This window comes from Bombus vancouverensis, chromosome 1 (genome assembly GCF_051014615.1).
Source record: "Bombus vancouverensis nearcticus chromosome 1, iyBomVanc1_principal, whole genome shotgun sequence".
NCBI classification, from domain to species: Eukaryota; Metazoa; Arthropoda; class Insecta; order Hymenoptera; family Apidae; genus Bombus; species Bombus vancouverensis.
The window spans coordinates 19,376,009-19,393,525 of NC_134911.1; the positions used below are offsets into that span (position 1 = coordinate 19,376,009).

Genomic DNA, 17,517 nt, shown 5'->3' on the forward strand with positions numbered 1-17,517 from the left:
GCAAAATTCTATATTTAGAACACATATATATTTTATTTATGAATATGATATTTTATTAACACATTATGATTCATTCAATGTTATATTCTTAAATATACAGGGTGTTTAAAATTTTCATGACGAAAGTTTGTTAGTATACATAATCTATAGATCTAAATAAGGAGAAAATATTATATAAACATTGGCGTTTAAGATCTTACAAAAAAATTGTAACAAAAAATGAAATATGAAGGAAACAGCAAACAGTTTGTGGTTATTGCGATATAATGTAGGAAGAAATCAGCAATATTTATTTTGCATATTTCATTTTTTTTCTTTTGTATTTCGTTTTCTTGTCATAACTTTTTTTATAAGATCTCAAAAGATTTATGTTTATATAACATTCTTTTCTTATTTAGTTTTATAGAATATGTATACTGACAAAGTTTTGCCATTAAAATCTGGATCACCCTGTATAATATGCAATTTTTCAAGCAAAGTATGTATGTTAGCACGAAATGCATTTGAGCATGAATCTGTTTATTTTGAAATACAACTAAAAAATCCTTTAATTAAACGCATGTAAAAACCTCCTATTATGTACCAACTATATATACACCAAATATTATATACTAAATTATTGAAATTCACGCCATGATTAAATTTTTTAGTGTTGTATACAACCGCAAAATATTGTTTCATATTTCGCGCCATTAAGATGACCTCGTGACTTTATTTGAATCTTTCCGAATTTTGACACGCTGTAATTTTAAATGTGACGTTTTATTAGTATCGAGTATAATTTGGACTGAAATAAGAAGACATCGCATAACAATTTCAGATACATATTTATTATTTTTCATATTTTGGTAATGGTTCTTATATATAAGCTACGATTCGACTTAATATATTTTTCTCAAAATGTTGAAAATTTGTTCATAAAAAATCATCTTGTAAAATTTTAAAATTTATTTTATAAACGTAATGACAGATTATATTAAAAATAATAAATTTTTTATTTCGATTTTTTATTAATCAACTTGTAAATCTTATTTCAAAATTTATACAATATATTAAGATAACCTTTAATCATAAAAATCTATAACACTCAGCATATCTTTCCTAGTAGAATAATTTGTATTGTAATTAATACATAAAAGTTTTTAAAAATATTTGGCATTAAAACATGTTAATTTTTAAATAATGAAATGTGAATGATATTGGCAGTAATCTTAACCAGTAAACAAAGGTACTGTTATAAACAAATATTTATAAGAAAAATTCTGTTCTAGGATATTATATACATTACACATATCAAATGTTTAAGCCGCATTTATTTCATATTATAGATTTTACAGATTATTGATATTACTTTTGTTAACTAATACAATTTAATTGTACTCTATTTTAACTCAAGATGATTTTAATAATATTTTAATGATATTTATAATTTCTATGTGCCCCTGAAAATGAAGACATACATTATGACATTGTTTCTTCATTATTTTATAACTGTAAATTATGCAAATTTATTATATATAAACTTACTGATACGCAAGTAATTTGTAACATAGCCAAATATTGCTCCAGCAATAGCAAGCTGGAAAATTGGAGCCATAGTTGCTTTCCTAGGATGTATATACTTTAACTGCCATCGCCAGTGAGCTGTAAGTTATGACAATTAAATTATAATACTTCAAAGAAACTAAATGCAAATTATTATAAAGCAAAAAAATAATTGCAAAGGAATCAATTTTTGCTTTATATCAAGATATATTGAACTTTAAATATAAAAAATATTATTTCCATTTATTTAAAACTAATTTATCAAGTAATATTAACGTATATATCAATAATAAGCTAATTGTAACAAAAGTATTATATAATTTTTGAGCCATGGTAAGGCCACTTTTTTTGATAAAATATCTACCTCGTGAAATTAACGATGCAAATGGTTTGAATCCTTTCTCGCGTCGGCTAAACCATTCTGGCAAGTCACGAAGTTTTACTTCGCCAAATGGCGTATCAGCTGTAAAGGCGGATAATATTTTATTAAATCATTTGTAAATTAAATGAATGGCGAAAGATGGTAGACTTACGTTTTCCGTAATATCGAGAAGGATCATATGGACCGTGTTTGGCTGGATCATATCCTGCAGGATAATTACCCCATGTATCAAATTTAATCAATTTGGCAAATTGATTCGCCAATTGTTCCAGTGTACCCATTATGAAACAACTAACTTATTGAAAATGAATTTTTAGTTACTACGTTTCGATGAATACCTATAAGGTACTATATAAAGGTTATATCTAGTGCGAGATGTACAATCATGTAGAGACAAAATCCCTAGATATATGAATTAAATATGGGTATAGGAATATAGGCACCGAGCACAAACCTCTATTTTTAGAGTGAAGTTACCTCCCGGATGCGGGGACACAATCACGTGGTACTTTGGGGTCGCATTGGCTATTGGCTATTGGTTTGAATATAAACGCGCGAGATTTTAAGAAATTCAAAATTTACATCTCAAGTTAGTTTATTTACAGTCATGAGTTATAATTCAAAATCTCTAAGTATGAAAATTTTTATTGCTACTGTTTGGTATTTAGTGTTGCAATTATGTAATGAATTTAGTAAGTTCTACAATATTATTTTGGAAACTATTATTGTTAACTGCAATATTTATAATAATTTGCTATCTTTGTCATCTATCAAATACTCATTGGTATGATGGATAATAACGATAACATAATGAATACAAAACTAGTTATTAATCTCATTCAATTTGGAGAGAGAAGATCCATATAGTTCGGTGGTTCAGACTTGAAATTAAAGATGTGCATTTATTTTATTCAATACATAGAATTTAATGTAAACTGATTTTAAAAATTCGATTTACTTTACAAAATCTTTTATTTTGTAATGTACATTTATATTTACATTATCAATGCTTGATCATTAAAGATTTTAATTTAATGAGTAGGTATTAAATACACATATTTTAAGGTAATAATTATTTACTTCCAAAACTAAGGTGAGCAATAATTCTTCCACTAAAACAAATAATATGCAAATAACAGTATTATATGTAAAAATAACAGTATTCTTATACCTATCTTCAAGTTCTATCTAAGCGTATCGAATGTTTAATTTAAAGTACATAAGTAAGGCTACAATTACGTGTAAGGTAGTTGGTATTTGTGCTCGTTGTTGATAATATTATTTCTTTTCCTATTCTTATTACTATCACTAGCCTCTAGTGGTCGCTTATTTTATTATATTCTCCGAGTACAAAGATTATTTGTTAATTTTCGTTTCTCTGGATTCGTAGAAAGTTAGATATTTCCCGATTGTTCATTTCGATTCTCGCATATTTTATATTTTACATGGAGCTACGCTCATTTTTTTTTTAGCTCTCCGAATGAATGTAAATCAATTTCCAGGCTGAGGTGACAATGAAGCTTAACGAACGGCTACAAACGTCAGCCGTTTAGGGGTTTCTGTTTAATCAGTAAATGCGTGTCGAACATTCTATTAGCTTTTATTTAGCTAAAAGTTTCTTCCATTTTGTAAGGAAGTAGTAGATGTACAACATTTTTTGTTTCTATTGGAACAAAATGGATCATACATAATTCAATAAAATAATATAAAATAAAAAATGTCGTGCATATATCGTTTCCTTATAAAATGAAAGAAACTTTTCGGGAAACTTAATACTTATACCGTTATTCGAACGACAACGAGATTTAACTTCGTTCCATTAACTTCATAGTCATTCTAAAATCGTTAGTACCTTCATGCTTCAAAAGTTAATGTATTTGTTTAAAATCGCTTGTGTAAAATTTGGTTTATTTGAAATATTATTACGTATAAGAAGAATAAATAAACTCTACAATAAATATATGTTCATTGGTTGGTACCTTTAAGTACGTGTAGACATTCGAATAAATTTCATTAATCCTTCAAGAAGTATATTAAATCGAAAGGTTAAATTATGAAAATGTAGGGGTTGATAAATTCTAAAAATAGATTGAATCTATTCATTTTCAGATATCATACTCCCCGTAGTTCAACATGTTCAGCGAATTTCTTAAAAAATTGCAATAGTGTTAATTAAACCATTTTATCAAAACTTAAAAGTTTCAACGTTTCAAAATTTCTCTCGTTTTATTTACAAATTTTTCAAGAAATTCATCGAAAGTATCTTTCTCATGTTTATACCTTCGATCGCTAATATCTTCTTGTGTAATAAAATTCTTATAAATTTCAACAATTCGCTCTTCTAACAACAGCCTTTGATAATTCGATCGAATACGTTTGAAAATATACCTATATGTTCATGAACGAGGATCCTTTGCATTCTCGTGATTTTTCCGAACTAAAACGTTTCTATACGGAAGCAGCAACTTCTTGTTCCATTTCGTGCAGCATATTGTACAGTCGTGTCTTCAAATTATCCGAAACTGCAGCACGTGGTAAATGTTCAATGTCATTGGCAGGATTCGCGCATTGTCGTAAAAGAACTGCCAGTGTACTGGTGGTGTGCTCCGACATGAGTAATCCAGGAATTATGATAGTCCCCGAGAGAGTCCAACCGAGAAATATTTTCTCGCAGATGATCTGAAAAATGTCATGGTCGTTAGTTTTAATTTGCTTCCATAAAGTGCATTTTGATACATACTTTCATCGATACTCATTTTGATACTCTTTCATCGAACAATTTTTAAAATTAAGCTTCATAAGTTCTACAATTCATGTACATTCGTGTTCGATCTCAACTAAAACTTTAACCAATGTGTTATGTATTGGCTTGGCAACTAAGTGATTGCGGATTTTGTGAATACCACTTAATGACAAAATTCGCAATCACTTAGTTGCCAAGCCAATACATAGTAGTACGACTCGATTCAAAGGTCAATGCATATATTTATTATATTTTCAACGTTATGATAGTAGAATATTTGTCTAATGTGTATTCTCTACTTTGTGAGTAATCTGTGAGAATTTTTGAATAATCAAGAATCAACTTTTTTTGTCGAGTCAGCTTTGTTTCGTCGAGGTTGATTTAAGAAAAATTAAGATTCAAATTTTGATATTATCGACAATGATTGTCACGTTATGTTTCTATACATATGTACATAAAGAGTATTTTTAGTATATACTTTATGTTATACGAAAGTGTTATACATATATGTTTCATGGCACTAGTATATATTGTGTAAAATTTTATTGAGGAACTAACTGTATCTAGAGATAAAGTTACTCAAAAATAGAGAATCTTCCAATTAGTGTGAATAGCACGTAGGAAACCTTATACATCATACATACTATCCAGCATATAATCTTCTCGATATACATATATAATCTTGTCTTTCTACCCTATTTTTAGTCAATGTCTAATCATATTTCATAAAATACGCTATTATCAAATAACAAAAGTACAGCGACGTTCAAAAGTCTGCAACTAGACAGACGTTTAATATTTTTTCTAAAATCTAAAGGTATTTCAAGCGATAACAACCGAAATTTATTTATTACTTACCTTTATTTAAGTGACGTATTAATTATTATTGTTTTAATTTTCGCTTATGGAAGGGAAACTAGAAAATTTATTCGGCTTAAAATTTGTCAAAATCGTGTACTTTAAGTTGCAATTGCGTACCACTTCGTATGCAAATTTCGAAAAAAGTATTAAACATTTGATTTAATCAATGGTTGACTTGGTTCCAGACTTTTGGAAAGCCTTAAACTATAGAAAAATTATGTTTTAACATAAACGATCCGGTTCATCTATGGAACATCAAAAAATATGTTTGCTTACGGAGGGTTAATCTCTGGCAATGTTTTGCCGAAAAATTTAGAACAAACAATTTATAAAACAATTGCTCCTTTACGGCTGAAATATCTTAGGCTGTCCTTAGGCTATCAATATTATCTATATTGTCGATATTTCAAGGTTCATAACTAAAAAGATCAATATATATTGTCGATACACTGTCAATATCTATCGATAAACCGTATTTTCGTTGTGAACTTTGAAATATTGACGGTATTTTTGATCGTTTGACGACAGCCTTGCATCTGTAGCCTCTTTTAGGATGAAAAATACTTTCAATTTCTTATAGGAAATAAATATTAATATTAGTTTTATGAGTTGATCCTGCTACGATCTCCAAACATTTTATCAAAGATCAATGTTGCATTTAATCTGGATTTGCAATCAATTTTAACTGGGTAAAGATTTCCAATGTTTCAATATCTTAAATAGAAAAATACGAGGCAACTAACGTATGAAATGTATAACACCATATTTGACATGGTTTGCTGTAGTCTCTTTCGAACTATACCGTAAAAGGATTAGCCTAACTCGATCTCGTCATTTATCGAATTAATCTTATTATCTCTGGTAATTACTTGTAAATTGTTGTTGGCGACCGGTGACTCGCATCGTTTGTTCTTCGAGCAGAAGGACCTGCAGTCGAAGTAGTCGCAGTCGTCGTGTTTCTCGCAGTTCTTCCCGTCCGCGGTGATACGGCTGATAATCGTTTTAGGAAACACCGCGTCCAGGTCGAGGAACTTGAGCTTCTGTCCACCGAGAGGCAAACCGAAATGGTTTATCTTCACATCGCACAGATGGATCGGCTCAGGAAAGTTGGTGTCGAGTTCTTCGAGCAGGTCCAGGATCATCACGGCCAGCTTCAATCTTTTCGCCCATTCCGGTTTCGAATCGGACAGAGCAAGGATTGTCGTGGGTGTTTCTATGGGTCGTACGTATTCGACCGCGTAGAAGGTTCCGCATGTGCCAATCAGCTGTGGAAAAATGTCCCTGTCCTCGTACAGTATGCTCATCAGGTACTCGTTCTCCTGTAACAGCGGCCAGAGATTTTCCATCTCGAGCTGTCGCCTTCTGGGCTCGGTCTCGACACGATGCGTACGAAGTCGTGCAAGCCTCTCTAATTGATGCTGCGACAGCGTCACGTTCAGCTTGCTAACGACCAGATCTTTGATCATGGTGTTGAAGTCCGTCTCAGACGGGAAATGCTTTATGCCAGTCGCGTCCGTCCAGAATAACGTCTCGTACTGCTCCATCGGTGTCTTCGTTCTGAAATCAGAGCCCTTGTGTCAAATGACTTGGTTTTTGAACGAATATTTACGGTTGCATCGATCGCTACAACATTACAGTTTCTTCAAATTGCCTAGACTCTAAACAGTAATTTTTCAACTCCAAAGTAGACTTCTTTTTTTATTGCTTTTTAGAGAATAGAATACGTCTCTATTGGTTTCAACAAAATTTATAATTTACTTTTTACTTGATGTTTCACGAATTCTCTAAGTTTCTACAGTCTTACGAAATTGTAAATGATTTTTCGATCGTTCCGTCGAATACCGTATTTCGAGAATACCGTAAAATCAGAGAATTCCTTGATCCTAGATGTAAGCATCGAATTTTTCTCTGTGACATATATACTTGCAAAGAAAGGGAATAAACCTTGAGGCTTTGAACACAAGTCGGGTCGTCTCCCAGTGGGCCGAGAAAACCGCTTCTTTGCCAGCGTGAAGAGTTTCGCATGCGAGCGAGTGAATCCCTCTTTCCGAGCATAGCGGGTCGCAGAGAATTCCTATTGCAGTTCCTTTTTTGTGCGTGCTGCACTGAAATGAAAATTATGATCAGGTACCGTAAGAATAACGTTCACATCGTAAAAATTCCCTTCAAGGGATACGATTAAATTATCCTCAATTTTTTTTTTACTCTTCTGAAATTCTGAAACATTTTTACAGTATGATCTTGTTACCAATTTGGTGTTCTCCTTCTCATATTTTTCTTTATTTTTCATTGATTTACAGTATTTTTACGAGCATCCTTTCGGCTGAAGGGTTACGTAAAACGTCAAACTGGGACAGGGAACTCTTAAAGCAGTTTTATGACACGGGGCGAAATTTCTCGTTAACCAGACTCGGCCACTTTCCAACATCCTTTAAGATACTAATTTATTTCTTTTAACAATGTATGGTTTATTTCAAGGGTGGCCTCAATAATATGTAAAATGTCTCCTTTAAATTGTACTTCTTCTTTAAGATATTTCAATATTTAGAAATTTCTATTTAAATATATTTTAACATATTGCCTCGCTACCTGCCATATGCAACATAGTTGTATTTTCATGCAACTGAATAATCCGATGAAAAATAATCTACTTCAAAAAGACACGTTCGTGTAATTGAGCTTAACAAATTAAATTCCCACTGATTATTTTAAGAAGACGATGCCAGGTTAAAATTGACCAGGTGAATATTCCAATATTTTTGCTGTTCTCTGTTCTTATTATTCTTACATTTTGATAATAGAAATTTCTAATTAGCCGGAAGTCGAAATTTACAGATTATTTCTTACAATTGTCCACCGAAAGTTACGTATAAATACAAAATTATCGTTTCCTTCAAAGAATTGATCTGTCATACGATCGAGACCGGTAACTTTCACGAAATAAACATCAAACGCATTTTTCTCCCGTTGCTTCCGATTTTACTTCGAAATAAAATTTCCGTACAAATACCAAGGAACTAAAGAAGAGAATCTATTGCCTTGGAATTCCCGTTTATCTGAAGGAACACGTGAAATCGTAGTCACGTATCGTCTCGTCTGTCCCTCAATGAAATCGAACGACTTTCATTCAAGATATTTCCACGTTCGTCGCAACGTGACACCGATATTTGAATCGATCAAGTCGATCGGCGTGTAAAAGTCACGGTTTAAGGGATATCCCGTTGGCGAAAAGCGCCTCGGTTAGCTTTAAGTATCGTATAAGTTTCTTTTCTTACATTCAACGCGGATTCATGTAAAACGGATTCCTTCGTATCTGTATAATCTACACGTACAGGACGTGTTACGTTCTTCGTTATGTATTTTGCTTTAGAACCCATTTTAGAATGAAGTAAGGTTATTGTAAAAGCACGTTGCACACAGGGGGTTTCTTGAAACAGAATGAAGGAATATCGCGAGACTTTGGCCGAGTAATGGGTTAGTTTTCTCTTTGAGTCACGTATACGTGATATGTATACAGGGTGAGACATTGCAATTGTACATTTAAAAGGATTTCTTTGTCTCTGGAAGTGTAAGAGGACGTAGTCAGGAGGATTCGTCTCATTTAACTGAGCGAAGAATATTAAGATGTAATTCCTGTATTACAAATATCTCGACACGAGGCTCAACATTTTGAGGCACGTAACAGGAATGTTACATTAAACGGACTATTTTCTATTAAAATTGTGTAAATTCTTACATCAAAGGATAGAATGATAAATCTTTCATTCTATGTTTCAAAAGCGATATCTACGTGTCTTTTTAACTATTATCGAGAACGAGGACATGGGAAGTAAAAGAAGACAACTGTATTGCGTAATATACACAAAGGTTTTTAAAATATCACTTTTGGAATATAAAGGGAAACATCTACTTTGTCGGGAAGCTTTGTATAGCGCTGAATATTAAATATTTCGAAATGGCAAGGCGTTACATTTTAGTACATTTAGTACTACATATAGTAGTTTTATCAAACATATTAAAATTGTTCGAATTGTTATATCTCTAAAATTATCTTGTATTCGTTTATACGTAATACATTTATTCTTCTATGTTCCTATAATATTCCATTTCTGTAAAGAAATGCGACATGATTTAAATATCAGTTGTCTCCTAAGAAGAATTAAAATCAGTAATATCCTTGAGCTTTATAAAGTTAAGTTTATCTTGCAAAAAAAAAAATTATCGACGAAACTTTCTTTATGAGCAACAAAGATTTTCATCTTGTGTAATTATCCAATAAAGTCTTGTTTACAGAAAATTTACCTTTTTAGTTACGTTTGAGTATACGATTTAGATAAATTACAATTAGATTGTAGGGGTAATAATTTTGAGCCATGTTAAGATCCTTACGGTTTTGATAGGAAGCATGTTTTGATTTATCATCCTGATAACCGAGCCTTTCTACGTTTAAACACCCTGTAGATGTATGTGCAACACAAAAAGGCACGATAAATTGTCCATTCACAAACAAAGTTTCAAGGTATTTGCAATATAGCTCTACACAAACGAAGGTTACTACAGGAACTCGTTTATGCGCGACAGCATGACCAATCTTTATATTACCGAATATTTGTTTTATCATACGATGATCAATTACACGTGTACTCGCGAATATTGACATCGCGTATTCATTAAAGATTTCATTACACTGATTTAATTGAACGTCCTGTACCTCTATCTTGTAATCCATTAAACATATTTGACAGCATCATCATTTAACCAGTTGTAGATTGATTCACCTGCGGTATTTTATGTTGTTTTTAAGAATAATACATATATACAAGATGCATATAAAAATTTCATTTTTGATGACCATTAATAACTAATATCTTATACTATAATAAAATAATAATAATATTATTATTATCGATCTATCGGAATCTATTGGAATTCATCAAAGGAAAAGAAAAAATTATATAAAAATCACGATTACGATGATCGGAAATATTTTTTAATCGATCGTAGGAGATAGTGTGTTTAATGTAAAATTACTATTACACCGATCAAAATGTTAAACCTTGTCACTTTGGAATATTTCATATAGGAATGAAATTTGATAAACTCGATTATTTTCCTAGTGCTATTATCACTGGTGTTTTATAAACGCTATAAAAAGACCGAAATTTGTCAAGACCTTCTTCTTCACAGTACATCTGTCCCCTTTCACGATGTCCCTGTATTTATGTATGTACTTTTTCCTGCTACTCCAAGTTCACATGGAAAGAAACGCTAATCTTTATTGTCGGCCCAGAACCACAAGTACGAGAAACGCGCAACCAGAAGGAGGTTCTCGTTCACCGCGAGAGCTAAAACAAATTACGGTGCCACCACGAAGTGCTGATAAAACAAATAAAATAAGTAGAAATGAATCTTCAACGTGCAATAGCGCTGTCAACAATGAGAAATGTGTTAACAATACATTTCCCGCTGATCACGTACAAATGTATATTTAACTGCTGATCACATAAAAAGATACCGAATACTTTTTCGGTCGTAGAAAGTTTCTTCGATGAATAATTTTAAATTACGTATTATAACATAATCGTTAAATTTTTTACGTTAATACTTTTTCCGAGGCTCTGTATATTGCCATGATATCAGCCATAATTTATTATTACAGTACATCTATTGGCTATTGAAAAACTGCAACAAGTTTTACTTTGTTTAATATCGTATAGTATAAGGTGAATGAAATAATAACTTACAACGAAACGATTAAAAAATAAAAACAGTGTAAAATATTTAATTTGTACGGTACACGAGAAGAACACGAGTCCTATTTTTGTTACTTTCTTGATTTCGAGCAACTTGTTGGATTCTCAACTATAGGTAACAAATCCAGGAAATTTCTCAAACAATCAAGTAAAGAATCATTTTCGAGATGTTTATCAGACACCAATTATTGTATCCTAAAATTGCTTATCACATTTTTTGCATTTATTCATTTGCATTAAATATCAGCAGGTGATCCAATATCGTGTAACATCATTTAACATAATTGGCAAGCAAGTGAAAATATGCACAAACATGTACTTGCACGTGAAGTCCGTCAAACAGGATGAGGAAGAATATTTTAAATGTTTTAATCGCAAAAATAAGAATTTCGTGGGTGGACGGACGATTCATGTGGTCGAATTTTTACGTTCGATCCGTAGATGTTGGGGCATCGTTCGGAATGAGAGCAATAAAAGTGAATTATTCTCTTGCTGCGTGGGCGATACTTGCGTTACATACAGGCACGCTTGTATTCGCACACGTATAGCTAGTTTCACGTGCGTATAACCGGTACAACACACGTTTGGGTCTGTGCATACTGTAGACTATGCACAACGATATTTTTAGTCGTCGTGACCGCCATGATGAGAGAATTTCTCGAGTAGAGGCGGATCCCATAACATGCGTGTCACGCGCCTTTATGCACCGTAACGTCCATGTAACGTTTCGGATGAACTTTTTCGAAAGCCATCATCCTATCTGGGCCAAGTTTATACCAGCCGAGGTCCCATGTTTTTTCGCGCATATTCCTATGCATCCTGAGATAGAAAAACGGAGGAATGTTAGGATTATCTGGTTCCGGGGGTAATACAATTTCTGCGAATCACGAGCAATTTCACTGGCGTTTCATGGAATTCTGTTGACTTGCAAAGGTTTTGAATACAGGTGGCAAGTATCAGGAAGCGATTCTTCCGGGATTTGGTAAAATTCCTTTCACCTGTAGACGGGAAACACCCTTCATAAATACGTAGAAATTACGTCCTCGAATTCCAATTTCTCGAATTTTTATTTTCGTTAGAAAAGGTCGTTAATGTTTCACTTGACAAACGATTACATAATCTGGTAGAAAAACTATGAGATAAGTATTTTGGATCCTTTTCAGCCTCGTTGAAAGACTAGAACAGTAACAAAATTAGGTTCTGATAAACGATTCGATTTATCTATGGTAATTTGGCCAAATACAATTAATGGGAAAAAGGATATACTAAACAATATAAATATTAGTAAAATAGTTTCAGGAACAACAGGTCTTTGCATACTTCATGTTATGATATATTATGAGCAATGCAGCAATATTTTACAATTATCAAGGTTAAGGAATGAGCTTTATCTACATATGAAATAAATGGTTTAAAATTCATAAGCATGATATATCGTTCATATAGCGTCGGAATATCAAGATTACGGAATAAATTCGGTATAAGTAGTTCGTGCTGAATGTTTTGAAAGATGTTGAACGATCTATGAGTCACTATCAAGTTTAGGTATACATATAACGTTGTAGTATATCAGTGTTGTAAAATAAATATCGCCGATCGAACATAATATCTCGGCGCTTAAATTATTCAATAACGTACGATCAGCATTCATGATTTTATTTCTTATATTTGTACAATACTACGAGCGGAAAACCATTAAACGAGAGATAATTTAACACGAGGATCATCCGGAGACATTTTTTCGCGACCTCGCGTGCGTTGGATAATGCATTACGTAAACGTTTTCGTTCTTAATATTCCAGCATGATGATAGTGTGGCTTGAATGTAATGAGTAGTGACACTAAGCTGGCATTCGATGCTTTACCACATCGATGCAACCACTCTCTCGGCAAATTTAATTTATAGCCACGTTCAATTAATGTTTTTTCTACCGCCGGAGAATATTAATCCACTTATAATCAGCGTTTTATATGGTCATAGAAAGCTGTGAACGATCGCAACAAGTGCACGAGTCATCCTGAATTATAAATTTACATATACAGCGACTCACGAAAGTATTTGAACGCTTATAGAAAGCTTTGACGTATATGTACATATATACGAAACTTTTCTCATTTTCATTAGCAGTGTGTTGAATAGACCGTGAACTTCTTTGCAATCTTTAAAAATATAACTGAATAAATGAAATCGAAACAGCGATTTGTTTATTAAATGTTATAATAAATATACTACTCTGGATATTTTATATACAGGGTGGTTGGTAACTGGTGGTACAAGCGGAAAGGGGGTGATTCTACGTGAAAAAAGAAGTCGAAAATGTAGAATAAAAATTTTTCGTTTGAGGCTTTGTTTTCGAGAAAATCGACTTTGAATTTTCGCTCGGTACGCGTGCACTTTATCACGTCTCGTTATAACGGATCTCACTGTAGATCGTTGTCTCGATGGAAAAATGAAAAAAAAAAAATTTTTTTTTCTACATTTTCGACTTCTTTTTTCACGTAGAATCACCCCCTTTCCGCTTGTACCACCAGTTACCAACCGCCCTGTATATAGTTTCGCATATTATGTTCAAAATTTCACACAAACGCGTAAAAATTGTAATGCAGTAGCTCAGTGGCTTGACTCTCGCGATTACATTGACAAAATTTGGAAAAGAAACCGAAGGTGTGCATAGAAAAATATTTAAGTAGTAGTTCATTGTTCGTTATATTAATATCGGTATATAATAATATGATTATTCATACCTTATATTACTTTTTCAACAAAATAGTAAGCAGTTTGTATCTTCGATACACATTTTTAAATTGGTTCCAAATTTGACCAACGTCAGTATCATAGTCGTATCTCGTTACAATGCTTAGAAAATTTGAAAATGTTTTACACAATACACGCATAGTATATATGTATACATGTAAATGTTTCATATGGCAAGTATTCAAACAATTTTCGTGAGGAACTATCGGATTGGCAATTAATTTTGTCAGTAGGTGGTATTGACAAAATTCGTAATCACTTAATTGCCAACCCAATATTAGACTGTTTCGATAGGTATTAGGTAGTGTTCATTGGATGAGAAGAGTAAACACAAGCGATTAAAATCGTTGTTCATTTCATACGTCCTAGACTTATATCAACACACAATACTTTTGCCATATATATATGTGTGTATAATAGATGTGATACTGACTCGTTGATACATGACTCCTTGTCATGTGTAATGGAAATTGTGCTGTTTAGAAGCTTCATCGATCAACTTTATAAATCGAGGAGCACAAAAAAATGATGACGTTAAAAGCACTGTTTTCTAATTATCAATTATTATTTACGTGATTTTCTTGCGACGAATGAACTTATAGAAGTGATCATAAATCATTTGTTTCTGAAGAATCGAGTATCGATCGTGTATACTCATATAATGAAATTCATTCTAGGAGGTTCGATTAAAGATCACGAAATTTTGAACAAGTTTCACAAATACAGAATGAATTTTGTACGAAAATTTGTTTTTATTAGTTTACATACGGCTCAGGTAATGGAAGTTTGACGAACAGCGAACGTGATATAAAATCGAATTCCATTGCAGCCACGTGCGTTGAACGTTAATCCACTTATAATGAGAACATAACACGGTGAAAATCTCTTAAACTGTGCTTAAATGAATATTTCTGACGACCATAACAGCTGCACGAAGGACGCGTTAAAGCGATTATAAATCGTAAAATAAATCACAGACGAGAGAAATCGAGCACCTTTTCTTAAAATTTTTTAAATCTCCTACAAAGACGTGAATATTATTATGAAGACGCGCAAATATATCATCAACAACGATTCTCAACTTCTATGAAACGTGGCGAAATTCCGCTGTATAACGAATATTATCTTCCTCAATTATATATACATATATACAATATACATATATACAATATAAATCATATATACGTATATGTGCATATATACAATCCTGCGATCATTTTTCACAAAAATCCTAAACAGCTGAGAAAGGAATATTTCATGCATTGTCCCATTCATCGTCGTCAATTTGATAGTTCGAAAGACTTCCCTTCGAAAGGCCTATTCATAGATGATTTTATTTTTCTAGGAAACCAGTCAAATTCTAAGGGCACATTCGAGAGAATGTAAATAGACGGTCTGTAGAGACGAGGATATTACCCCCTCTACCTCCTAATCCTCGCAAGATCTCGCAAGTTTGTTTCTATTTAGTAAGAACTACACAGAGGTCGACAACCAGAATGTTTATAACGATGTAAACACACAGAGGTAAGGACGGGCAAATTTTCTTTCCTAGATTCGTAGGTACATACGTAAAATTGGTATCGTAACGTGCTATAGAATCAGTTCGTTCCGTGCACGTTGGGAGAGCGCGTGCGTGCCCGTTTGTTCGGTCCCTGTCCCTTTCTCTCTACCCTCTTACGGTTTTCACCCCTTCGCGAGCGTGACCCTAGCGCGACCTGCCTATACGATCTCTGCGTACGGTGCGTGTATGTCGTGTGTGATATAGTTGTGCACGGTAAAACGTGTCTCGAAAGGACTCACCACGTTGGATACGTGCCGCCAAGCTTCAAGGTTCGTGCACATAATACCCCAGTGAAGGAGAAGGTAGACAACGAGAACCATGGTCGTGAAGAGGAGCATCGTGATCACCTTGTAGTGGTACATGAAACCAGGCAATCGTCGGACGTTCATGATCCCGAGGTTTTCTTCTGTTCAGGGTAAGTCGAAGAATATTTATCACGTTTCTTCTGTCCTCTTTTTTCTCTCTTTCGTTTACTCGCTCCGGAATATCCGTCAATATCTGCGATGTCGTCGTTCGCGTTCGATGTATCCCTTTCTTTACCAGCTGTCTCGTCGACGACGTCCTCGACGGCGCATCGTGAGGACGTCTCGCGTTTAACCTGTTCGCGATTCGCTCATTCGCTTGACTCTTTTTCCGAGCGTTATCCCGACGACACGATCGTCGTCCGACCGGTGCCGTACGCTTGTGGCAATGCGGCATAATCTGCGGCACATGCTTGCGTCGCGACGCCGCGCCTCTCGCGGCGAATCTTCCGATAGCGTCTGTTGCGCAGGCTCGTATTCATTTAGACTAGTTCACGGAAAAATTCGAATTTCGCTCGATCACCGTTAACACACTGTGCCGTTCTTCCGCCAACGATTCCTTCGTACAGTCGGTGATTTAATATTTTGGGGACGGGGAGAGCGATGGGGTAAAGGTTAGAACCGTTGAGAGGTTATTTTCGAGGTGTTTTCATACGATGTTTGTGTAAATGACGCGAAATTGGCGATTTAATTTAGGATTTGCGTACACGGACAGATTCCTCGATGATACTCGTACGTTCTCGGATGTAGGTGAAGCTGGTTGGTTATTTTGATTGGAGAGCTTTCCTTTTTGTATCGATTATTTGTGTGGAAAAAGTCATACGAGTCTCGCTTTACGTTGTTTGATATAACCGGTCTCATATAACGTTTAACCTCCTTCAGGGTAAATTTATTTAAATTAGATAATATTTACTTGAATCATATTTACAGATATTTGATGAGTTGGATCGATATTGGAGGATATTTTTGATTATCTGAGAAAAATGTTGTAGGTTATTGTACATATTTGGCTATTATATATCTTTGGAATCATGCTTGAATAAAACAACATGTACATATACATGTACGCGTATCGTATGTATGGCTCCCTTCAGGGATTAATTGTTCACGAATGTGTTGATCAATTATAATATTAAGTATAGAAAAGAAAATAATAAATTAACGAATAATTTGTTTGAAGCAAAGTAAAAAGAATATACTAAATCATATTATATTTTATCGATGTTTTTTAATTGAAAATTTTACGAAAGTTTATTCGATTTTATCAACTATTACAAAATTGGCACGTTTCTCGCATTAATTTAATTTTCTTATTTTTATGACGTGTCTCATCGTAAATTCTACAAGCAATTGTCATAGATAGAACCTATTTCTTCTATAATTTATCACTTTCATTACACTTTCGCGATAGACAGTTAGGTGTAGTGATGTATTTACATTGAATGGAATCGAATTACACTAAAGAAACAGTCGCATTGTTTTCTTCAAATTGCGTTTGAAGATTAGCTCGGCGAAGATTTTACATGCACGTACGACGTTGTATCTCTAACTGTTCTACATTGCTTGCTACTGTAGAAATTTTTTGCTGGCTCATCATCGTCGTACATGTGCACAC

At 33.5% G+C, this 17,517-nt stretch overlaps 2 protein-coding genes across 2 annotated transcripts; both read right to left on the minus strand.

Annotated features, from left to right (window-relative positions):
* Window positions 1-1,295: 1,295 nt before the first annotated feature.
* Window positions 1,296-2,295, minus strand: ATPsynF (ATP synthase, subunit F). The gene is made up of 4 exons (XM_033338720.2): window positions 2,079-2,295; window positions 1,910-2,008; window positions 1,528-1,644; window positions 1,296-1,442 (listed from the first exon to the last, which is right to left on the minus strand). The coding sequence occupies exons 1-4, from the start codon at window positions 2,206-2,208 to the stop codon at window positions 1,414-1,416; spliced, it is 375 nt and encodes a 124-aa protein (XP_033194611.1). The 5' UTR covers window positions 2,209-2,295; the 3' UTR covers window positions 1,296-1,413.
* A 601-nt stretch (window positions 2,296-2,896) lies between these two features.
* aln (divergent protein kinase domain 1C) lies at window positions 2,897-17,457 on the minus strand. Its single transcript, XM_033338719.2, has 4 exons — window positions 15,840-17,457; window positions 7,476-7,636; window positions 6,401-7,088; window positions 2,897-4,606 (listed from the first exon to the last, which is right to left on the minus strand). The coding sequence occupies exons 1-4, from the start codon at window positions 15,987-15,989 to the stop codon at window positions 4,376-4,378; spliced, it is 1,230 nt and encodes a 409-aa protein (XP_033194610.1). The 5' UTR covers window positions 15,990-17,457; the 3' UTR covers window positions 2,897-4,375.
* Window positions 17,458-17,517: the final 60 nt, after the last annotated feature.